The 23,560-nt window shown below is 35.0% G+C and overlaps 3 protein-coding genes across 3 annotated transcripts; 1 reads left to right on the top strand and 2 right to left on the bottom strand.

Moving 5' to 3' along the window:
- The first annotated feature begins 1,971 nt into the window (after positions 1–1,971).
- LOC105264542 (nuclear pore complex protein Nup54) lies at positions 1,972–10,052 on the top strand. Its single transcript, XM_011301478.1, has 4 exons — positions 1,972–2,339; positions 4,384–5,741; positions 7,574–7,801; positions 9,701–10,052. Exons 1-4 carry the CDS (start codon positions 2,240–2,242, stop codon positions 9,821–9,823), a joined length of 1,809 nt encoding a protein of 602 aa, XP_011299780.1. The 5' UTR covers positions 1,972–2,239; the 3' UTR covers positions 9,824–10,052.
- Positions 2,446–3,943, bottom strand: LOC105264541 (uncharacterized). Its single transcript, XM_011301477.1, has 3 exons — positions 3,211–3,943; positions 2,984–3,127; positions 2,446–2,897 (listed from the first exon to the last, which is right to left on the bottom strand). The coding sequence occupies exons 1-3, from the start codon at positions 3,235–3,237 to the stop codon at positions 2,502–2,504; spliced, it is 567 nt and encodes a 188-aa protein (XP_011299779.1). The 5' UTR covers positions 3,238–3,943; the 3' UTR covers positions 2,446–2,501.
- A 1,984-nt stretch (positions 10,053–12,036) lies between the features above and the next one.
- On the bottom strand, positions 12,037–23,347 carry LOC105264540 (pH-response transcription factor pacC/RIM101). The gene is made up of 3 exons (XM_011301476.1): positions 21,925–23,347; positions 16,183–16,326; positions 12,037–15,877 (listed from the first exon to the last, which is right to left on the bottom strand). The coding sequence occupies exons 1-3, from the start codon at positions 22,308–22,310 to the stop codon at positions 14,698–14,700; spliced, it is 1,710 nt and encodes a 569-aa protein (XP_011299778.1). The 5' UTR covers positions 22,311–23,347; the 3' UTR covers positions 12,037–14,697.
- Between the last annotated feature and the right edge of the window lie 213 nt (positions 23,348–23,560).

Here is a 23,560-nt window from a genome sequence, read left to right as displayed (position 1 = left end):
CCATTCATTCCGATTAGCTTAATTGATGTCGAATGGATTCGACGCGGCTTGAAAATTTCGGCGTAATTTCATGATAATTTCAATGTACTTTCGAAATACTTTTATCATAGATTGACGCCATGATTTCGGGAGTGAGTAGCCCCTTGCCTTATCAACATCTGACGATTATAATGATGAGCGAAAGTGAAATTTAACGACACACTTTTGATAAATTCTGATTTTGATGAATTTTGATGAATTTTGATAAATTCTCTCAAATTCTCCGAACAAAGTTGGGATACCTTTTCAATTCCGACACACATTACTCTTAAATTAAGAAGCTTTTACCGATGTTCTTGCATTTTTTGCTCGATACTGAAGAAAAAATATATTGTAAAATTTCCCACTTTGCGATTGAATGAATAATTGCTTGACGAATAGAATCATGACAAATTAATCAATTAATGAGAAGTAATGAGTGCTCAGGGATTGTGTGCGAGGAAGTGAAGGGAAAGGAAAGACATGGAATGGAGTTGGAAATCGGGAAAATCTACGGAAGAAAGGGTGGTCCCCATGTGAAAAGAGAATTACATGTTTGGAACTACGTGAGTTTCTGTATTACACCGAAAGAAATAGAACACATTCTGTTAAAAAATGCATATCTAAATGCATACCTCATTTCATCGTTGAAATAAACCATTCGTAATCTATTTTCGAATGAAAAATTACTAAAATTCATCAATAATAAATTTCGTTTGTAACACATACATAATTCTATCAGTGCATCTACGTGTAATTGCTGTTTCATTTATTCAATTGAGTTACCAATAACTTATGGCATGTTATGTGTACGCATTCTTATTTGCTTTGGAGGTTTTTACGTTAAAAAACAAATTTCCCAAAACGTTTCATTAATTTATTAATCGTTCTGTCAAATCGATTGATTATGAATCGATTGATCAACATCTCAGCTTGCCAATTAATCGCGATATTGTGGTTGACATTTATGAAATTTGATAACACAGACATGTTTCTATTGTGTGATTATATCTTCATTTTCTCGTTGTTTGATCACTTTGGTGTATATAAGCTCATTAAATTTTTTGCTAAGCATTTTCTGATATGACCGTCTCAGCTCTCAGTTAGCCCTCTCTATTACATAGCAACGCTTCGCAAACAGAAATCATTAGAGGCTCAAGGAATTAAAAATGTAATTATATGACAAATGCTGAAATGGTCAAATAATCTAACATAACTTCAGTTATCATATCATTTTTGCTATATTTTAACATTCCATCGACTGAACATAATACGCCATTTTGTGTAGAAATATCTCCAAAGATTTTTTAATAAAATTTGTCATATTATGACAGTCTCTACAAATTTATGTTTCAGTTCGTAATATTTATTACCTTTTTACTATTTTTGAAATTTTCTGTCAACATTAGAGAGAATTTGTGATGGAAGTTTCCACCAAGGTGATTCTTGAAAGTCCTAAACTTTCATAATTATTTATTATCCACTTTTTTTAGAACTGCGTAGAACAGTCCCATCGGTCAACAGTAGCTAATTATTTCCCCGAATTTCAGACATAATGCATATTTTGGTGTATTTTAACATTTTGGAGTGCACCTCCAGTGGACGCAAGCCATTCCGCTTTTATGTAATCTGAAAAAAAAATATTATTTCCCGCAATCCACTACGAAACTGGCGATAATCTGCACTTCTCAGACTTGATCAATAATTGTAATAATAAGACATTTAGTTATATTGAATGATAATTTAATTTAAAGCATATCAGCTGCTCGATTACGTGTTCAATATACGGCACTCACTACTTCTTTCAATTATTCGAATTAAATAAGGAAGTTTGTTGAATTATCCATCCGGTTTCGGTTAACGTGTCCACCGATTTGAATATTGACGCTGTTTTTTCTAGCGACATCTGTGGGATTTCATAGCATTTGCTATTTCGTGGTGTCCCCCTCTAGTTAAGTCACAATTCTGAACAGTTTTTGGCGTTTATGGCTGGACTCGAAATCTAACCTTCAAGTTTTCAACTATTGTTTTCATCTGGTGAACAACGTAGATGAGTGTATGTATGTATGTTGCCTTTATGAATGGGACTCTAGTGACTTCAATAGATAAACAATACAAGGAATAAGAAGGTAGTTTAAGCTCGTCATCCCTCGTGCTTGTGTCATTAGAAAAAACTAAGTTCGTCTCGGCAAACGATTATTTTTCGTATTGTTCGGGAACAATGTCGTTCGGCACGGGATTTGGGACGTCCACGCCGGCGACACAGTCAAGTTTTAGTTTCGGAACATCTACGGTGAGAGCAGCAACCCCAGTGAGACCAAGTGAGTACTTTCACGTAATTTTATGCATAAATTATTCTGTTATTACTCTTCCGTATCTTTATTTTTCCAATTATGAATAACTCCGTTTTCATATTCTTTGCAGAATATTCCAGGTTAGGTTTGCGACTAGCAAAACAACTTGAACTTTTTTATAAACAATTTTTAGTGCCTTCCCAAAATACTACTCTTACTCGTCGACCTTGAAAACTTTCCTGGTCTACTCAATAATGGTCGTTTCGCCCCAACACAATCTGGGTCACAATTTAGTTCACTGGAAGTTGAGGAGCGTCTCCTTGATACGGCTATTGTACACATAATAATAAGACAGAGGAGCACCGTAACGATCAAACACATCGCCAGAATGGTGAATAAAGTTTTGTCGTTGTTAATTTCTGTCTCTGTTTGAATTTCGGTGACGATCGTTGTTGAAGTGGATACAATCGGCAGAATCTCAGACTTCATGGATTTTATCGAAGAATTGACTGTTGTTTCGCCCAAATCATACCAAACATTTGGAATAGAACCAGTGGTTGTATTCATGATCTCGGCTGTCGCATCCTGTTGATATGTGGAAAATGAAATAATTTTTCATTTCGTTGAAGATTTTGAGGAATTAACTGAGGGATTTGATGATTTGTTTTCACCCCAATTGCCATATCTGTGGTCCCAATATCATGTAGAACTTCGGTGAGGCCTGTGTCTTGTCTTGGTTCAAAGAATATTGATTCATTCCGGGGATATCTCTCATTCCAAGTATTGAAGAATCTATATGGTATACTTTCGGTCTTCTATAATTAATAATCACAAAAAACTCTATATGACAGGAAAGATTTACTGATTTTCGAGGAAGACACAATGGTTGATGACTTACAGGGGATTTATATTTGGCAAAATACATTTTTGCTCATCATCAAATTTCCATAGCATTCAGAAATAGGTTTGATCAACTTTGATGTATATGTTCGGTCTTAAAATAATTAAAAAAGATCTATAAAAAGTGGAAACTAGTTTAAAACTATCGATGCTTATGAAGACTCATGAAATTGACAGTCTATAAATAAATAATTAACAAGTGACGTGTAATTATCAAGGGAATAGTGTCTAACTTCAGTAAATGTTGATAAGAATGGATTCGTTATTTATAAGGCATGGTTAATATTTTCCATTCAGTGAAATGGAAATAATTGTTCAATGATAAGGCCTTAAGAATCCTCAGGGAATTATTTTTTAAGAATAATTGATGATGGGATGCGGTTTTTTTTATTCGTGTGGAATTGGCCTTCGAGCTGAGGGTGAGAATTGGCCAACAACACGAGTAATAAAAACCCCATTCCGACAGTCCGGTTAATATTTTCCTATTTATTTTCTATTTCAAGTTTTGCCAGGGAAGTATGTAGTACCAATTCCCAGAGGAGAAATCGTGCGTAGCAGTACGGAAAAATGCCTTATGGTAGCAAATTTTACCATCTTGATATTTTGTTTCCAGACTGACGTCTGAAATAATATATTTTTGAACTGTTGGGAAGCCAACAGCCGATTTGATTTGGCCCATCGAAAATTTTATTCTGCAATATCACAAAAATTACAATGGTCGCAATTTTTAATTTTTTATCCACATTTTATCGAGCTCTATTGTGCTCATAATTTTTTGCCAAAAATATAAAAAGTTAATCATTATCAAAATGTCTATAGCTACATAACAATATTATTGAAAAATTTGGCAGAAAACAATTGTATGTAAGTATGGAAATATGAAATGAAATTTATTAAATATTGTGAGATCATTCTCCCTGGTGGGATCGTCTGGGTGGTTATGCGATGCCATTTCGGTCGAATGCTTACTAAATAATCTCTCATCAATATTTCTCAATCATATTTATACGTTACGGGAAAATTAGGAAAACTTGCAGTGATTCGCTTGTGTACCGAGTACAAACAATCCATCAGAATGAGCAAATAAAAACTGACATTAAGTGCGTTCATCATTCTATTATACAATTAACGGTTATTCCGTTAATAATAAAATAATAAAAATGATTTTCAGCTGGTTTCGGTTCAACTTCCTTCGGCTTCAGCACTCCAGCTACCTCAGCCCCAACACTTTTCGGCACACCAGCAACTCAATCGACTGGTTTTGGCACAACTGGATTTGGATCTGCAGCAGTAACCGGATTCGGTGCTGCAACGAGTAGCACCAATACCTTCAGTACGTCAGGTTCAACTTTTGGTTTTGGAGCAGGCACAACATTCGGTACAGCGCCATCATCCACAACAACAGGGTTCAGTACTTTGGGAGTACCCGTGACAACTAGTGCGATAAGTTTTGCCGGATTTGGAAATTTTGGAGCAGGAACAACAACAACCACTCAAGCCCCAAGTCTCTTCAGTGGATTCGGCTCAGCCAACGCAGCAGGAACAGGATTCGGGAACACAGGATTCGGTGGATTTGGAACTAAATCCGCGACAACAACTACAGCCACTGGGTTTGGAAGTTTCGGAGGACCTTTAGGAACTTCAACCTTTGGCAATTTTGGTGGAACTTTAGCTCAACCTCAGAACCAACAGCAGCAGGCGTCCAATGCAATCTCTGAAGCTCTATATAATGCAGTTTTCAATTGTCAATTATTCAATGATGAGAGAGACAATACCATAGCCCGATGGAACTTGATTCAAGCTCTTTGGGGAACTGGCAAGGCCTATTACTCAGCGAATGCGGCACCCATCGAACTCACTCAAGAGAATCCTCTTTGCAGGTTCAAAGCTATTGGCTACAGTTGCATGCCAGTCGCCGATAATAATGATGGGTTTGTTGTTTTATGTTTCAACAAAAAGGAGCAAGAGTTGAAGGATGGAAAGCAACAATTGATTAATTCCATCAATCAACTCCTAGGAAATAAGCCCAATTTAACTGTTACTGTTGATACTGTCAAGTCTACAGGAGAGTTAAAGAGCCAAGCTGTGATTTATGTGTCGGAAAAAGGAGTTACTGGGTCTTCGAGAAAAATTCCAGCCAGTGAGCTTGTCGCGTACTTATCTCAGACCATTCAAAAGCAACAACTTACGCAAATTGGGGTGGACAATATTTTTTCTCAGGTGAAATTGGATCCCTCGCAACTTAAAGAATACATGGAGAATCCACCCTGCTCTATCGACCCGAGATTATGGAAACAGGCACAGTTGGATAATCCAAATCCGGAGATGTACATTCCAGTACCCATGATTGGGTTGCAACAAGTCAAGTACAGGCTTAATTGCCAAGAAAAAGAAACTGCCAGACACCGGGCATTCTTGGACATGGCCGCTGACAGGATACAAGGACTACAGAGGCAGCATACTGCTACACAGGCAAAACTCAAAGAACACAAGAGGACTCTTTTGGAGTTGCAGCATCGGGTTCTTCAGGTAAAAAATAATATCTGTTACTTTTGGCATCTACTTTGGTTCATCAATTAGTAATATACCTCCGAATGGATACCGCTTAACCCATCCTGTAGCAAATATATTCTATGTTTGGATTTCTGCAACTATAATGAAAACATTTTTTTCACAAGGAAAGCAAGTTGTGTTCTCAAAGTTTCTTCTTTTTTCATACCATCTTATTCAATATTAAAATGATATTGAATTCCACAATCGTTTTATTATGCCGATCCAGCTGTAGATGCTTCTTTCTCTTATCCAGGCATTTTTCTCTTCGCAATTTATAAAAATAAAGGTGAATTATACCTCCAGTATAATTCACCGTCCCTTATGGATGTGTCATCCACAACAAACATTCATCCTACATTAATTTTCACGTAACAAAGTTACGATATCCTCGTCGCTTTTTCTGTATTATACTGAATTTCAAGGATTTTACGTGTTTCTCCAGTTGTCGACATTAAGCTGACTTTGGGCCAACTACGGCACAAGATTGTTTGTTATAATTTAGAATCTGATAATGATATAGACGCTATCTCCGAACTCGGTCTAGGTAACATGAATATGGATTCAATCCAAGCCAATTCAATTCAATCGATTGGCACACTTATTTTCTCAGTTATTTTGGCACAACTGAATCGGCCACATTCATGCATAAATACGGACGTGCTCTAAAAACATCATATTCGGATTTCTGAGACCTGAGTTAACCATTTCAATAAGAAAAAATAGAAAACTAGTAGTCCTGAAGAAAACAATGCTTCCGTTCTGATACTCGATTCAAAATGCTGTAAACAGATTCTATCCAAAATGTATGATTCGGATGAATCAGTTTGTTTTTTGGTAAGCTGAGAAAACTTGACCTACCCCCAGGTAATAATTATGAAATTTCACTTAGACATTTCTTAATAATCGATATTTGACAATAGTATAATTCGTAACAAGTGCGGAAAAGTGATTTTTGACGAGTAGGAGGTTTATAACATAAGCCGAAAGCGAGTGGTATAATCCCACATGCCAAAAACAACTTTCTGCACGAGTTGCGCACAATATTTTTCCTCATAATGTGCGGGAAAGTCACTTTTTAGGCAGGCGAAGCGAAGCGGAGCGTGTCTGAATAGTTATTTTTCCGCACATCGTGATGAAAATTTTTTTTTTATTCTGCTTCCTTTTTCTCCCTATTCGTCTACCTATGAAGTTATAACTTACAATCCGATCTAAAATGGAGATGAATATTTATATCGAATCGAATTGAAACTCGAGATAGTTGAAGCCTAACATCTGTTACACTCATGCCTCACTGTTCTTGGCTCACGACTTATTACTCATTTCCACTCACTCATACTTCATCTTTCATTAGCGCGGATGTACTCATGGAGCATTTACATAGCGTCATCTATTTGAATTTACTTCAAGATTTTTCACAATTTGGAATGTCTGAAAAATTCAGAGCCTGGGTGATCTGAATGATCTGAATATTTAAACATTCTAAGGTCTTTCTATGAAATTTCAGGTGTTATTTTTTAACAGTATAATCTTACAAATTAATAATCTGTGACAGAAGACACATATTGTCACGCGCGCGTTCTGTCTCTAGTTTTTTATAAATTGACTAAAAAAATATCAGTAAAAAATACGCAAAGTTCTGGCACATGTCAAGTTTTTGCGGGACTGAATTCATCATAGAAACTGTAACATTTTTTATAGAAATAATAGAGCCGATTCAACGAATCATGTACATGGAAATATAAAATTTTCCTACAATTTTTGTCATTATATCCGGTTAATATTTAACAAATTGCTGATTTCTTTTCCAGATATTAGTTCGTCAAGAAATTACGAGGAAAGTAGGGCTTTCTCTTCAACCCGAGGAAGAAATACTAACGAATCGATTTGAAACCATGCATTCACAAATAAGTGCACCCACACAATTTAAAGGAAGAATTAGTGAAATGTTGTCTCAGTTAAGAATGAGAAAACACGTGGATATGCAGAATCAGGAAAGATATTCTATGGACCCCATTGCACAAGATGATATAAAAGCGGTGAGTAAAAATCATTATTTCTTCATCCCATTGAAAAAATTATAACGAGTAATTCGTGACTAAAAATTTGCGCACCGGCAAAACAGCCGCATAAAATTTCTCGTTTTCAATTTATGTTATTAGAGAATCATATCCATTTCAACGCTCAAGTGTATAGACTGGACAATCCCACATAGATGTTTTTATTTTCTTTTTATCGAAAAAACTAAAAATATAATGTTTTGTTTTTCATTCTTATACGCAAGTGATAGCAACCAAGCCAAAATTGGGAATATGTGATTTGGCAAATTATTGAAGAAGGCTATGGCGGTAGATAATTTCGCGACTAAAAAATCCAAAAAACTTGAAGAAATAATTATTAAGGTTTTTTCAATTAATTGCCTACATGCGGTTCATAAAATTATTTACGTTCCCAGCTTCCCCCCCTCCGTGATGCTCTATGGAAGTAGACAATCCCACTTTCTTCTTCGTTAAAATTATTCACTTATAAAAATTAACAACGGATAACGAATGTATTTTTAATCTTTCTTTAATAACTTTTCTTGCACATGCATTAATGATTTTGAGACATCTACGCTTAATGCAGGACTCATTTCACGTTACAAAACCATTTAGAAACACTCTTTACATGAGATTGTTCGTTCTATCTATCCAGGCCTTAATATCTTATCAATGAAAATCGGGAACATCGCGAATTATTTTAGCTTGCTTTATCGACCAATTGCAATGCAGTATTTAAGGGATTTCAAACAATCCTCCGAGCACCTCACGACTACAATTTTTTCTTAAATATTTGTCGCGAGTTTCTATGTAAAAAAGAAGTATATTTTACAAAAAAATCAAGGCTGCATACTTGACACTTATCTATTGGTAATTAAGCTTTAGTTGTCTTTTTTGTTGGAGTCGGAGAATTAGTGAGCGATCTCGATAATGCGGATTTCGAAAAATTACTTCACTTTTTCCAGTTTCTATAATTTCTCGCATAATATTATTAAAAACAAAATCTGCATATCATAACTAGATTATTATTTAGCAGCGAATTTAACTTAAAGTCAGCGGCGTAAAAAAAATGTATTACTCAAATGCGAAAAGCTTTTGAATCGTATCTCGCAGCACAAAAGAGACAAAAAGACTTTTGTGTGATTTTTCGAAAGCCTACTTTTTTGAGCGGACACAGTTTTGGTTATCTTGGCATTTTGAATTTGAGATTACGAGGGAAAATCGAATGATACTTTGAATGGTGCATTCCAACAGTGGAATATCGTGGGCAATTTTTCTGCCTAATATGAGGTAACAAAGTTTTTCCGTTCGTTGGCAAGTTGTTTCACCACTTTATTTTCCAGGTTGGCTATTTCGGCTGAATGTCAAAAGCGCAATATGCAATAACATAAACACTGTGTTCAATTGGCGCGAAATTAGCGAATGCCAAAAGGCATAATTAATTGCGGCATGTAATTAACAAATACAATTTTCAAAAACGATTGTCTAATTTCTAAAAAAATTCTAAACAAATAGTGCAGTATTATTGACCTGAATCTGATCTCAGAAAGCCATCGATAACATCCACAATATAATATTAAATCGTTTTTAATGATCCGTTATTAGAATTAACAACTTATAGCTTTTACAGAAAAAAAAACAATCCATACTTTAATGTTCCTGTTAATTATAGAATTTAAAAGCTCCGGCTAGACTCATTTTTAATCTTTCAAACTATAGCTGATTTTTTAAAAATAGAAAACAAGTGTTGATGTGCTGAGGAAATTTTCAACATTCGGAGTTGACAAATTTGCTGAATTGCTGATTTTGTCAGAACACAAATGCGTCAAAAATTACATATTATAGAAATTGCCTCCAATTTTTTAATAATAAACAACAATAACTTTTTCTTTCTTGCAGTACTTGGGCTTACAACAACAGGGAATGGCTCAACTCATCGACACAATAAATACAGACATGGAAAGTTTGAAAGTAATCAGAGATGGAATGGCAGATTTATTGACAAGCCATACCATTTCCTGAAGTATTTTATCTCTGACGTTATTCCTTTTATATACTCTTTATGGTATATTTTTTTAGGTGTTCATGAAAAAAATCTATCTTGTAAAATAATCGAACGAAAATCAATGCAATTCAGAAACAAGATTCATCATAATTGATCTACATAATTGTACGGAAATATGTGAAACTACCTCATAACATGGTCAAAATTTGTATTTTTTCCTTTTTCATTACAGAAAAATCAACAGATTTCTCTATAAATAATTTATTTTCGTTAATTGAAGTCTTTGAATATTGCTGAATAGAAATATTTTCCCTCGTATCCGCTTAAAGAATTAACAATTACTTTTGCACCATATTATCCTCTCAACAATATCCCCAGATGAGGGGAAAAAAGCATCTTCATAAAAACTCGAAAAAGGAATCTCCACGCAAAGGAAGGAAATCCTTAGGCGAAACTGGACCAATTTTCGGATCCAGAGTGTCGTGCATCTCTTTGGTTTTGTAGATAGGAGGGTGTGTTCCAATGTCTCTGCGGTGTTTGTGACAAATGATATTTTCAGCGCGACTCATTTTGAATCGCCCGCTTAATTTGATCTGCGCCGTCGCCACATCTAGTAAGTACTATCCAGGATCCGATATACTATATATCGTAAAAAGTGCGGGAAAGTGATTTTTTACGTATGAGAGGTTTATAGCACGAGCCGAAGGCGAGTTAGTCTGAAAGTTTTTCTGAAAAGTCAGTTTTCGGCACATTGTGATGAGAAAATTTATGAATTAATTCGTTGCTTCATTTATAACCCATGAATGGCAATTCGATAACGCGCGAAGTGTCCTCTAAGGATGTGCGCAACGAAATCGATTTTCTACCGATGTTCTTAAAAAATGAAATATATTTAGTTATTTTTTTTTCTTATATTCCGGCCCTGGCAACGTCACATAACGCGAAAGCTTTGAACTACTGTCAACGTCTAGTGGTTGACATGAGATTCTATCAACGTATAGTGGTTGACATGAAATCGTGTCAACGTCTAGTGGTTAACATGAGATTGTATTGAGCTGTAATGGTGCCAGATCGGAAATAACGACGCAGTAGGATCATTTTTTCACTTCTACGCAGATGAGGCGTAATAAAATTTTATGTCATCGCGCCCGGAATCCGCGATTTAACCGAGTGAAGGGAGGTTAGAATCGCGCGATTACGGGCACCGATGGCATAATAGTATTTTTCACGCCTAGGACGGGAAAAGGCAATCTGACGAATGCGACTTTATAGTCCGAGTTGGAGACGAGGATTATAACGCGCATGAGTCAGCATCACTTTTTTCCACACTATAATATTCGGGGAAATTCGTTCCAAGTTTCGTTGCGTTCCGCAAGCGTTCCACGGAACGAAATTCAAAAACGGCAATTTCATTCCGTTCCACAGTTTCATTCCACTTCCCTGTTTCATATAATTGAGTAAATTGTGGAAAATAAGAACTAGAACTTTTCGATATAAAAATGTGGGAAAGCTAAGTCAGGGATGTTAAATGAAGCTAAATATTATTATATTTTGAGTTTGATTTTAGTGACATTTGCAATAATTTCTCGTTACCTTGATTATGTTACTAAATTAGAATATTGAAATATAAATTCAGCGACGCGGAAACGTTGAGGAATTCGAAATAATCAAAAGATGCCGAGTAAATTATGCTCAATAGTAATTTTCTGTATTACTAACTTCTTGGAAATTTAATTGAAAGATTTTAATTTGAATCTAGAATTTCCTGTAAAAATTCACAACCAAAATGATTTAATAGAAGGCACCAACAATTAAATATTTATCTCTGAAAATTTCTTGATAGTCTGCAGAGTCCGTAAAAACCGGGAATTACCATTCTGTAACTTTTGTAATATTTTGCTCTCCATGTGGTCATTTTATGAAAGTCACATTGCTTATCAGGAATTTCTTTTCATAAAGGTTACGCTGGAGAAAACTCTTACTAGTATTGTCAGATATAACAAAAACATAGGAATTTTTTAAAAATAAATGGGGAACTAGCAATTCATGAATTTTCCCGTCTATTAAAATAATTAGAGTTCTCTTTGGTGCTCACCATCACCTTGAGATTACAAAAGTTCAAGGAGAAATGGGAATAGGAATTTACCAATTTTAAATAACTGAAAATTAAAAATTTTCCCGAATGTATCCATGGCATTTTTCAACAAAAGGAAAAAAAGTTTTTCTAAAGTTTTGTTTAAAGAATTATTTTTTATATACATTAATTGATACAAGCTTCGACTGAAATAAGATACAGCGCATCAAAAATCATCACAAGTTTTCAACTTTAAAATTATGCATAGTAAATTTCATGCAAGTGAATTTTCTTCACGTACTACGTGGAAAGGAACATTCGCCAATCATCCACCATATTTACACCAATGAGTCGAACAATCTTGATAAATTTTTTCCTGAAATCGAATAGTTATACGATGAAAAATAGTTTGAAGTGGAGATGACTATGAGTTTTGAATGCCGCGGGCTTTCGTATGATTTATAGAATTATAGTATAGATTTCCCATGTGTCGAAGATCGATTACATATTTTAAAGACGTTTAATAAATAGAAAACGGAGAGACGCTTAAAATGTTGAAAAAAATCGGTATTTTACATTTTTTGTACAGCTTACGAAAGAAGCAAATGATGAAATTTATTTCGATGCCCCACGATTTTCAAAACTCATACTAGTGTGCACTTCGTTGAGGCATGTCAATTGCTTGGCAAACTTAACTTTGTTTAAAGGCCGATTGGATTATCTATCAGCCGTTATCTCGATATTTCTTTTATCATTATTCCATCTACTCATTGCTATTTGTTTTTTATAGGATGCACGATTATCTGAGTGTAAGAAATATATACACTCAAAAAAATTAGAAAAAATTCTTAATATTTAAAGAGAACGTTTTTGACTACTATTGTGATTAATGTCATCAAAGAGAGAATTTTCAATATATTACCTATACCGAGAAAATATTTACGAAAAAATACGTGAGAGTAGCGGAATTCTAGAGCAAAATGGCATTTCGTGAAACATTACTGCATGAATCTGCACGTAATTATTACGTGAAACTCTCGTCAAATTTCAGGTCCCTTTCATTTTTCACCGAATAACATTTCGTGCTAAAAGCTCTCATGTAATTTTTCAAGAATTTTCCTCTCCGTATACCGTTCCACATAAAGTACGAAATGCGATTATCGAAACTACGAGGAGGAACCTGTCGAGGATGAATCCATTCATATACTACAAAAAAATTAATAATCAGAAAAAAACCGTGAAGATTTTTTAAATTTACGATCACGGTGTGTTGGGAGCAAGCTCTAATCAAAATGAAAAACGTTCTCTCAAAATATTGAAAATTACATCTAGTTTTTGGTGTGAGTGTATGTGAAGGATGTTTTGTTGGTCTTTTGTTATTTTTCCTGATTTTCTGAGATTTATTGAAAACTATCGATCGGATTGGGATATGAAAATATAGTGTTTGTCCGTTCCATCATGATTGTTTCTTCCATAAAGTTTCACCCAATTTTTGTAACTTTTCACTAAGATTTAATAAAAAATCAATAGATTTTAGTGAAAAGTTATAAAATTTGTTGTATCGGGATGAAACTTTGTGAAAGGATAAATCATGATGTAACGGACAAATGCTATATTTTCATATCCCAATCCGATCGATAGTTTTCAATAAATCTCAGAAAAATAGGAAAAATAACAAAATACCGGCAGAACATCCTTAATTCATTTTAAAGGAGAATATAAATAATATATTCTGTTCCACTGAAGAGCAATGTGCAGATGGAAAAAGCACCGAAGTTGTTCTAATAAAGTTAAAAAAATAATCCAACCAGGGCTTAGGGTATTTATGGCGGCTTATGGCGTGGTAGACAGTGGGAGCTATTGAGGTAACGAGGTATGACTTGACAAAAGTAATTCACTTAGATAATAGGTTCTCCCCTTTGGGTCAATTCATTCATGTATCATTTGCGGTAAATGTTCGTTTTGTAAATAAAAATTTTGGCACCAATTCGTTTAACTACAGTCGTCCACTAAGTGGATAAGTGAATGAACATAGTTTTACCATACCGTCTTTTTGTGCAAAAAGAAAATAAATAAATTGCCCCATAGCGAAATATGTCGCCTATGAATATATCATCACAATCCCTTCCCTATTTAACACTCTTACCCCTCCACGAGTCATACTCGTTACTTAAACGTTGTTGTTATTTCGAGCATTGTTTCCTATTTTTTATGATATTTAATTGATTTAAATCAATGTAATTTTAATGACATTCATTTAAATCAATTGAAGTGTAATTTTTTATTTTCATGATTTTTTATTCAATGGTATTCCTTCATACTATTTAGAATTCTGTTTGAATTTATTAAAAAATCAAAGGACGGATTTTTCTGAAATGATGAATTTTTTGATTTTGTGTGAATCACGCCATAAATACCTTAAAAGAAAAACAATTTTGAGCGACATTCCGATATCTCTGTCTCATTGAATTCCTCAAATTCATCTCATTTCTAATATCAGCTCTTTAACTACAATTATAACAATTATATTTGGCATAACAGTCTGATCAAAGCTTTCACCTGGATTGATTACTTCCTTACAATAGACGAAGAACGACAATTGAGCAGTTAAAAAGTGACAAGACCAAAGTTTGAGAATAGAAACTGAATTCCAGGTAATCATTTCTCGAGACATTCGTAAACAACCAAACACGAGAAACGATGACGTAGACCAGCTAGGACACCGGATATTGATCACGTGAATATGAAAAATTTATAGACTACACAGCAGACAAACGGAGCAATACATAAAAAATATATTTGGCTGTAATAGACGAATTATTTATGAATTGTTAGGTCGAGTGGAATATCCTGCTCCATCTCGGTCATGCCTTGGCTTTTCACTTTGAAATTTGGTCCCATCTCTTCATCAACATCCACATCGGTCCACACATTCTGTACTTCATATTTCAAATCGATAGACCCCAGGAGTTGCTTAAACAAAGGATTTTGTGTTTTCATAATGAGATTTGACAGAAATTTTGTTTTCTCCGAAAGGTTGTTATGGATACAGCAAGTATGACGACAACAACACGGTTCTTTTCGATCTTCATGTTTAGGACTCTCCGAGGTATTCATCTGCACGCAATTATCAACTCGTCTGATAACGGAGTGTCTCATTGCATTTTCTTCTTTGTTTGGTGTGCTGTTCACGATTGACTCGATGTTTCGGTAGTCCACTATAACTTTTGACCGGCAATCATCTTCGATTTTTATTGGCGTTGACTGCATATGAATTCTGGGTATATGCGAAGGACTTCGGTTTGGTGATTCTGAGGTTGATCGATCATCAATCTCATGGCTAGAGAATAGTAAATTCGACCTTGGTTCTGGAGTTCTAATTCCTTCCTGGAAAATGCTGGGGTACGATTTCATTTCATAATGGTAATTTCTATTCAGTTTAACATGCTCATGATCGTCACGCTCTTGAAGGTTATACATGTTGTTCCATTCCTCGAATTTTCGTTGCTCTTCAAAACTCAAACTACCTCGTGGACTCAATGAGGGCGATGTCGTCGTTATACTTCCAGTACTCGAGTCTTTTTTATCTAATTCTCCATTGCTTCTTCCATCGGGTGATATTTCGAAGTTTGATTCTTGGCTACTATTGTTTTCGTCGAAACTTTTCTGTTGAACTTTGTTGTTATTGTTAGTATAATGACGATAAGTCTTCACGTGTTTCCGGAGGGACGAGGGGTCAGTGTAACGCTTTGGACATCCTGGAACCTTACAACAATAAGGCTTGTCAACGGCGTGCGTTCTAGTATGTTTAAAACGATCCGAGGAGTTTGAATATCTTTTTCCACAGCCTTCAACTGTACAGACATATGGGCGTTCGCCAGTGTGCGATCTTGCATGAATTTTAAGATTTTCGGCGCGGCTGAAGCTCTTATCGCATTCCAGACAATGGTGCGGCTTTTCGTTGGTATGAGTCCGCACGTGAACCAGCATTTTGTATCTATAAAACCATAGAAATAATATTATTGAAACAACAGATTGAAGGGCATGTGCGATTACTTCAAAAGGGCATTTATTCAAACATAACAAGAACGGGAATCAATATGATAATATCTCAGGAGAACTCAAAGAACAAGTGATTATAATAAAAGCCTGATGCTTCATTCAAAGAGATTGGAAGAGACAGTAAAGTATACTTATAATGGAAGAAAATAGAAAACTATGTTCACGGGAGGGGGCGGGGGAGGCGTTGAAATACAATAATATTAATATTGATAATATGATGCACGTTGATTAATTAGTTACCTAGCATTAAAACCACGATCACCCCGTGAGCAGCCTTCCCATCCACAGTAGAATAACTTGTCTCGTCCAGCAGCTGCGTGAAGCCGAGCCACATGATCTGACAACTGCTCCATCGATGTAAACCATTTTCCGCAGTTTAACCATCTGCAAATTCCATCATATAAACGTCATTGATTGTTCATCAAATGAAAAGAGTTCAATAAACGTATCACCATCAATATTCAATAACATTTTCTTATGGCTATCTATTATTTATCTATTATTTATCGATCATGTATCATTTCCATTTTTTATTTATTCTTAGCATATCAATTTAACTTTCAAGTTCGCATTTGTTTCACCGTATTTTGAAGAGGATTTACAGCGTATGTAATGAGGTATTTTTGCTTTGCTCATTGATGTCAACTCGTGCCAACGAAGGGTAAGAACTTTATTGACATCAGTTTGCGACTGCTATATCCGATTCTATTAACTCTACACTCAGATGAAAAAACAAATCAACTCTGAAACGAACGCACATCATGGTGGCATCGATCGATTGGCTTATTTTCTGCAATTAAATATTAATACAGAAAGGGCAAATTGTTTGCGAGAGATTATGCAATTTTTTGCTGGTTTTTCCCATTGGCTCAAATGTAATCCCAACTAATTGGAGATTTTAACCCGACGTTAACTTAATCTTTAACTGCGGATTAGACTCGATTAACTACGCTCAAAGCACTCCTTGAGGGGTATTTTAGTTACGGTTAACGCATAATTAATGTTAATTTGTATAGTATTAAAGTCTTCATATCGTAGTGGGCAAGCTCATTGGCTCACATGCGATAGGTTTCCACTTTGAGTTCCGACCGGGCAAAATGATGGGATCTAACCATTTTTAAATCTTGATCGTCATCGCCGTATAGATACCCTAACTACATTGAAATTATGTGAAATAAAAATAAGAAACAAGTGCGGAATGCCATTATAAGGAACGGCGTATAGCTGTTCTTGCTAAGAAACTAGCAACAAGCTTCCGAATTGATTTTGTCGAAATTGAAAAATAATAAGGGTAGTATCATATCATCTTCTGACTTGAACATGAATGCTTTATGGAAAAAAAATCAGCAATCATTTCGTTGATAGTGCTCATATCTTCCGTTGATCACAAAGAAGATGAAAAAAAAAATTTCATATACAATATGCTCTAACTTAGCAACAGATGATGGGATTCTCTCCGTATTCTGATACAATCAAGAGCTCATTAATAGTGATTTTTTAAGCCATCGTTAATTGCTCTCTGATAAGAATTACTTGAGTTATCAATTATCGAAAAAATACGAATATTTACGAATCTGTCTGCCGATTTCAATTTCAATTGATGTCAATGGATGGAGAGCATGGCAGTCTATATTCACAGGGAAATTCATGAGATTCTATTGATCCTTCGTGAATAAATCAAGAGAAAAAACTAACAAAAAAAATAGTGAAAAATTACGGATTCTTCTGAATCGTCATAGAAATTTGACAACTAATCAGTGTCAATAGATAGAGCTTTTAAAACTCTATATTCATTTGGAAAAATCATGGTATTCGATCAATCCCTGGTGAAGAAAAAGAGAGAAAAAAAGTAAAAAACGCACACACGCATACATACATACATATATGCATACAGAAACAATTTAAAAACCGCATATTCAGACTTTTTAGGCAACATTTAGTTATCCTGACCCAAAAAATTGGGGACTTGAATATGGCCAAATACAAAGCTGCCATTCGGAAGTTAATTTTCTCTTAACGTATATTCCCGGTATGCCGGTAAGTACAGCCAGTACTACAATTACTATATACTGTGCTACTGTGCACATTCAACCTATCGCTCTTCCTTCGTTGAGAATATTATCCCATATATCCTTCTTTCTCGCTGTGAGGTTTGGTCAGAGTAGGAGATTCCGAGAGATTATTCATTTATCTTGGGCTCATCCGCTGACAGTGCATTTTCCAGGTCGTTCTTCTGAGTGCAGACTCCCAAATATCGCTGAAGCAGGAATAAGTGAAAAACACCTGCTCTCTCCTGGACAGACCGGAGAATCCGGGAACCCTCATGTTTAAAATTGTGAACATAGGTCTGCAAGTACTCATGACCTGACAGCATCTGTGCCAGGTAGTAATTAACCTCTCCATGACTACGATTTAACCAGGCGATTTAACCACCTGCGGAATGAGTGGCTCCCTCTCCTGTTCGGCGAGATATCCCATTGCAGCTGCCATCGATGCAAGCTGTTTCGGCACTCTTCTGTTGATCTTCTCCACCAGTATACAGTGAAATTGAATTATTTTCTTATTAAAACAAGCAGTTGGCCGTTCCTAACAGTACAAGACATATGATTGTTACTTCACATGTTACCTTTTTTTAAATTTTATTTTGCCATCAATTTCATTAATGGTTGGCTTCCGAATGGACATGAAAACGGAAATTTGTTCATATTTCTTGGTTCATCTAAATGTGACACATCGTAATGAATATTTTGAAAAAAAAAGAAAAATTAAATCAGTTGAGTCGTTTTTGTGATATTTGAGAAAATCGTTTCAGATACAAAGTATAATATCTTCTGCACAAATCATCCGATCTAGCCCATCTTCAATACCAAATGTTGCAGTCATAAACGGAATCTTTCTGTCAAATTTCAAGTTGATAAAATGTTTTTTAAAAATCAGAGAGGGCGTAAAACGCATTTTTGTGAAAAACATGAAAATTGAAGTATCGGAACGAACACATTGGGTAACTTCCTATTAGGAAAAAAATTAGTAAATCCGATTTACGTATCGAATCATGAAAATGAGATATACTGTAAGGTCACTCTTCCTGCGACTCACTCACCGTTTCTATCATCAAGTGTTTAGTGAATAGTCTAACAAGAAACCATGCATCTACCAATCAATTCTATGATCCTGTTATCAAACTCCGATTTGATTGACATTTTCATAAAATGTGGTCTAAATTTTTCTTCAATTTTTTCCAACTTTTAACAGGACCACATAAGAATTAAAGAGGGGCACCGTTTTTTCACCATTTTGATTCTCAGAAAGGCAGCTGGATTTTTAAGACAAATCTATCATGGAGTAAGAAACGAGCATTGAAGAAGAATCGACTGATCGAAATTGAAACAAATGAAAAAACCCTTGCTCTCTGAATATAGGGGGATCCCACTATTTCACATTTGAATTTGACGTTCCCGCGTGGCGTTGGCACAACGTCCGAACGTCGAACGAGTGAGAAATTGTGGAACTAGCCGATTGATAGGATCAGAGATTACAACCTCTGGATAGTATCTTTTCGTCCTAGTTTTTGGCGGGAGCAAAGTGAGATTCTTCGGGAGAAAAATCTACGCTTTTCAGGGCAGAGCAGGGCAGAATTCTATGTCCTCGCCCTACATTAGAAAAATACTATTATTTAAAAATAGTAAGGCGTTATAAAGATTCTAAATATGATTCCAAAAAATTTGGACATTTTTTCCTTAAATATAGAGTTTGCGATTTTCATAATTTTTTTCTTGACGTAATGCCGTAAAATCCTCAATCATTCAAGGACGAAAAACTCTCAACTAATGAACTGATGAAATCTGATCTAATTGATGAAAAGTCATTGGGCTTGTGAAAAGTATTTGTACACATTTGTAAGATGTATTTTCCAAAATATTCATCTCAGAAAAGATTCACAAGAGGTATATGTGATAGGGACACGGAGATGAAGAATTAGAACTAATAACCATTCAGAAAATATGACTATGAACATATTTAATAATCTAGAGAGATGCAGTCTTGAGACTCTCCTTCCGTCCGAAAATAATAATTTCGTTTCATACTGGGTCCAAGGCTTGGTAGGTAGGTTTTGTTCAAGCCTTCAAGTACCAAATTATATAGGCTCACCTATTCTATGAATGCAGAGTAATCTATTAAAGAGACTTGGGTCCTAACGGTAAATCACCGCTGGTAAATCGCGCTGGTGAATGTCAGTTAATAGAAAATTACTGTGCCCAAGGTACTATTTTCGTCATTATTGTTTATTAATTATTCGCCCTTTATTATGACCGCGTACTGGAAAATTAAAAATCAATAATGTTTAACGTTGACATAATTGCTATCAACTCAATTTAATGGTCATATTTTTATGGGCCATATTTTTATATGGGCAACTTTTTATGGTACATTTATACATTTTCTCCGGGAATTAAAATATAGCTTGTTATTAGATAGTTTATCCTTATATGATACTCTTATGAATTAAAGATGGAGGTTTAATATCTTTAAGGTTGTTTCGCATGTATTGATGAAGATATAAGAATTGCTTGAAATTGTGGTAGAATGTTTTTAAAACGATACAGATGCATGTATAAAATTGAAGATTCCATCACAACACCGTATTGTGGTTATTAAGTTTTTAATTAACATGGCCTCTTATATGGGGATATAAAAATTTGTGTGAATATAGTCCAAAATATTAAATTTTGTTGAAATTTAAAAAATTTACTGATGGTAAATATTTTATGACGATTGACTAGAATGTTTTTTCATTAATTGGTTTAACAATATAATATGTATTTATAAAATCAAATACAGTATAATAATTTTCTATGAATATTACTTCAAATAATTAGCGCATTGCAATATTAATTGAAAATTAATTGCGATAAATACAATGAATTATAGAAAGGGACATAAACTTTTGTTTTGACTGCCCGTGCGGAATTTCATTTGAACTTGAATTGAAGGGTAAAATGAAGTCATTCTCAAACCTGAGCTTTGTCAAACTAAGACAGGAATAGCGTAAAGTATAGTAGAAAAAATATTAAAGTCTTCAGATTTCTCCAAACAACGTCAAAATATGTATAAATGAGTATGTAACTACAGTACATTATTTTATTCTCATTAAAACTGGATATGTACGCTTACGAAGAAATATGGGTTCACATACATTCAACATGTATCTGATATATTACATTTTTGGGTAGAAATATACGTGCGTATACTTAATATCTATTTCACATATCTACCGTTTTTCGTGCAGGTATTATGTTTTAATTAAAAATTATTTGAGATAAGTTCGGTATCTAAGGAATGCCGATGACCATAAAGCAATTACATAGTCACCATTATTCTGCCAAACTAGTTAAAATTACATCATTCTATATTGTTATCACAGCAATATACTTCGTAGAAAAAAAATGGAGTTTATGATCGAAATGAAATTAGGTGAGGAAGGACCGACAAAACAGACCGCAAGGCAAAACGGATCGGTAATTGTGTTAAATTGTTGATTAGAACTTAAATGTTAACATAAACGTTAACACCAATTTTGATATGGAATGGTTAAAAAAAATTGTTCCCAACAGTCTTAACAGAAAAATTGAAATGTAATCGGTTACCGTTTCTAGTTCAATGATTGTTGGTTATACTACTTATTTTATTTATTTGTTTCGATATATTTCACTTGACAGTGAGAATTACCCGTTAAGTAATTTAGTTCCACCAGTCCATTTTCCCCATCCTCTCTTAACTGAGAAAAGGATCATAACAGTCTACGGAATTTGAAATAGTTACGATGCTATTATATCGTTAACTGATACGAAAACGATGCCTTCGGGTTAGGAGGATAAATTCAATACTTTCCAATACCTTCCGGCAGAATTACTTAAAAATTCTTAAATACTATTTGATATTATTGATTATAACAAATGAATAAAAACAGAATAGCTGATTTACCTGCATTTAAGTTGACCATTCTCCCCCTTCCTAATGTTACTGAGTTCAAGACTTGAATTGGAGGCATCGGAATCGCTGTGAGCTGGACTCGGTGGTCCACCACTAGCAAAGCTTGGTAATGTTGCCAGGTCGTTAAAAATACCAGGCGATCTACCTAATTCCTCATCAGCCGGCATCCTCCGCGGCCAAATTGGAAGATCCAGCGCTGATTGATAGAGATTCAGCTGACCTGAGAATAAACGGCTACCAGCGAGGTGGACACTGCCGACGTAATCAAATGATGGGTTATAATAGTTGGATCCACTACCCAACAGTGTACCCGGGTAACGAGCCGCGCCGTAAGGCCCAACGTGATGTGGCATTCTGCCAGGGACATAAACAATCATTTTTTTTATGGAAATCCTACTATTTACTGTAAAAAGTCACTCAAAGATTTCGCCAAATTCGTACAGGTAGATTAAGATTTTTTGTTGTTCCTTGAATGAGTAGCAATTCAAATTATACGCGCACTTGCAGAAACAACTTTCACATGCAATGCATTAGCCTTTTTCACATGATTTTGTTGATTTTCCTGAATTCATAAAATGATTCCAGCTAAGTAATCAAAACCAATTGAATTAATATAATTCTTTGGAATAAAATTGATGTTGATATAAGAGAATTTTCAAGAGTGATAACAACCAGAATCATAAGGCCAAGACTTTCCAGGTCTCGACCAATTTCTTCAACATAGACCTTGCTCAGTGTCCAATGTCGTCAATTCCTTCAAAACCCCTCGCAATAATGCTCTAATTAATTTTTATTTCCGTCATTATTCGCTGAGTTAAATCGCAGTAACAACAAACTGCACGTCCAGACGATGAAACTCACTACACTACAGTAGCACGTTAAATTTTTTAATAAATTTGTAAACACAAAAACATTGTCCGAGTCCTTATCGTCAGATGTATTTGAAACGATTGGACTTGAGTATGCGGTAGCTTAGGAACTGCTTGCTGTACTCGATGGAGAACATAACTAGGCCGGTAACTGACTTTTTTATAAAACAGTTTTACTAATTTACTGCACTTCACCCAAACCACCAGAACTTCCGCCAACACTTAAACTAACAATCACTACTTTATTTAAAGAATTGAACAGTTTTTTCTGCTACAGTTTTTTATTCGTCCAAATAAACTAAATTCAGATCTTGAAGGATATCTCCCTGTGCTAGGAGTATGTCGAAGCCATTTTAATTATATACAATTGAAGACACTAAAATCACTTGAAAACGTTACACAGCGTGGGAGAATATTCTTAAATTTTGACTGAGTGGTAAATAAACGATTTGCAGTTATCCAGGAATCCTCACAGAAACTGAGGAGATATTAGCAAATACGTAGAGATAAGGGATGAAGTGAAGAAACTGTACACTGAACGATAAAATGATCGACTAACGTTGCAACTCATCGTCTGGGCTTCTTATATACCAGTTGCTGCTATCATTGCCTGATGAGGCTGTAGTCCCCACCATTGCGATATCTTTCTGTCCCGTTTGCGTTATAGTTTATTTCTTTTTTATAAGAACTGGACGCTTAACGCCTTGATAAGATTCTCAAAACGCGTGTCTGCAGCGGAGTTCCCTCATCATTCCACT

Source organism: Fopius arisanus, unplaced genomic scaffold (assembly GCF_000806365.1).
Source record: "Fopius arisanus strain USDA-PBARC FA_bdor unplaced genomic scaffold, ASM80636v1 scaffold00023, whole genome shotgun sequence".
Lineage (NCBI taxonomy): Eukaryota > Metazoa > Arthropoda > Insecta > Hymenoptera > Braconidae > Fopius > Fopius arisanus.
This window is presented reverse-complemented; position numbering and strand designations above follow the sequence as displayed.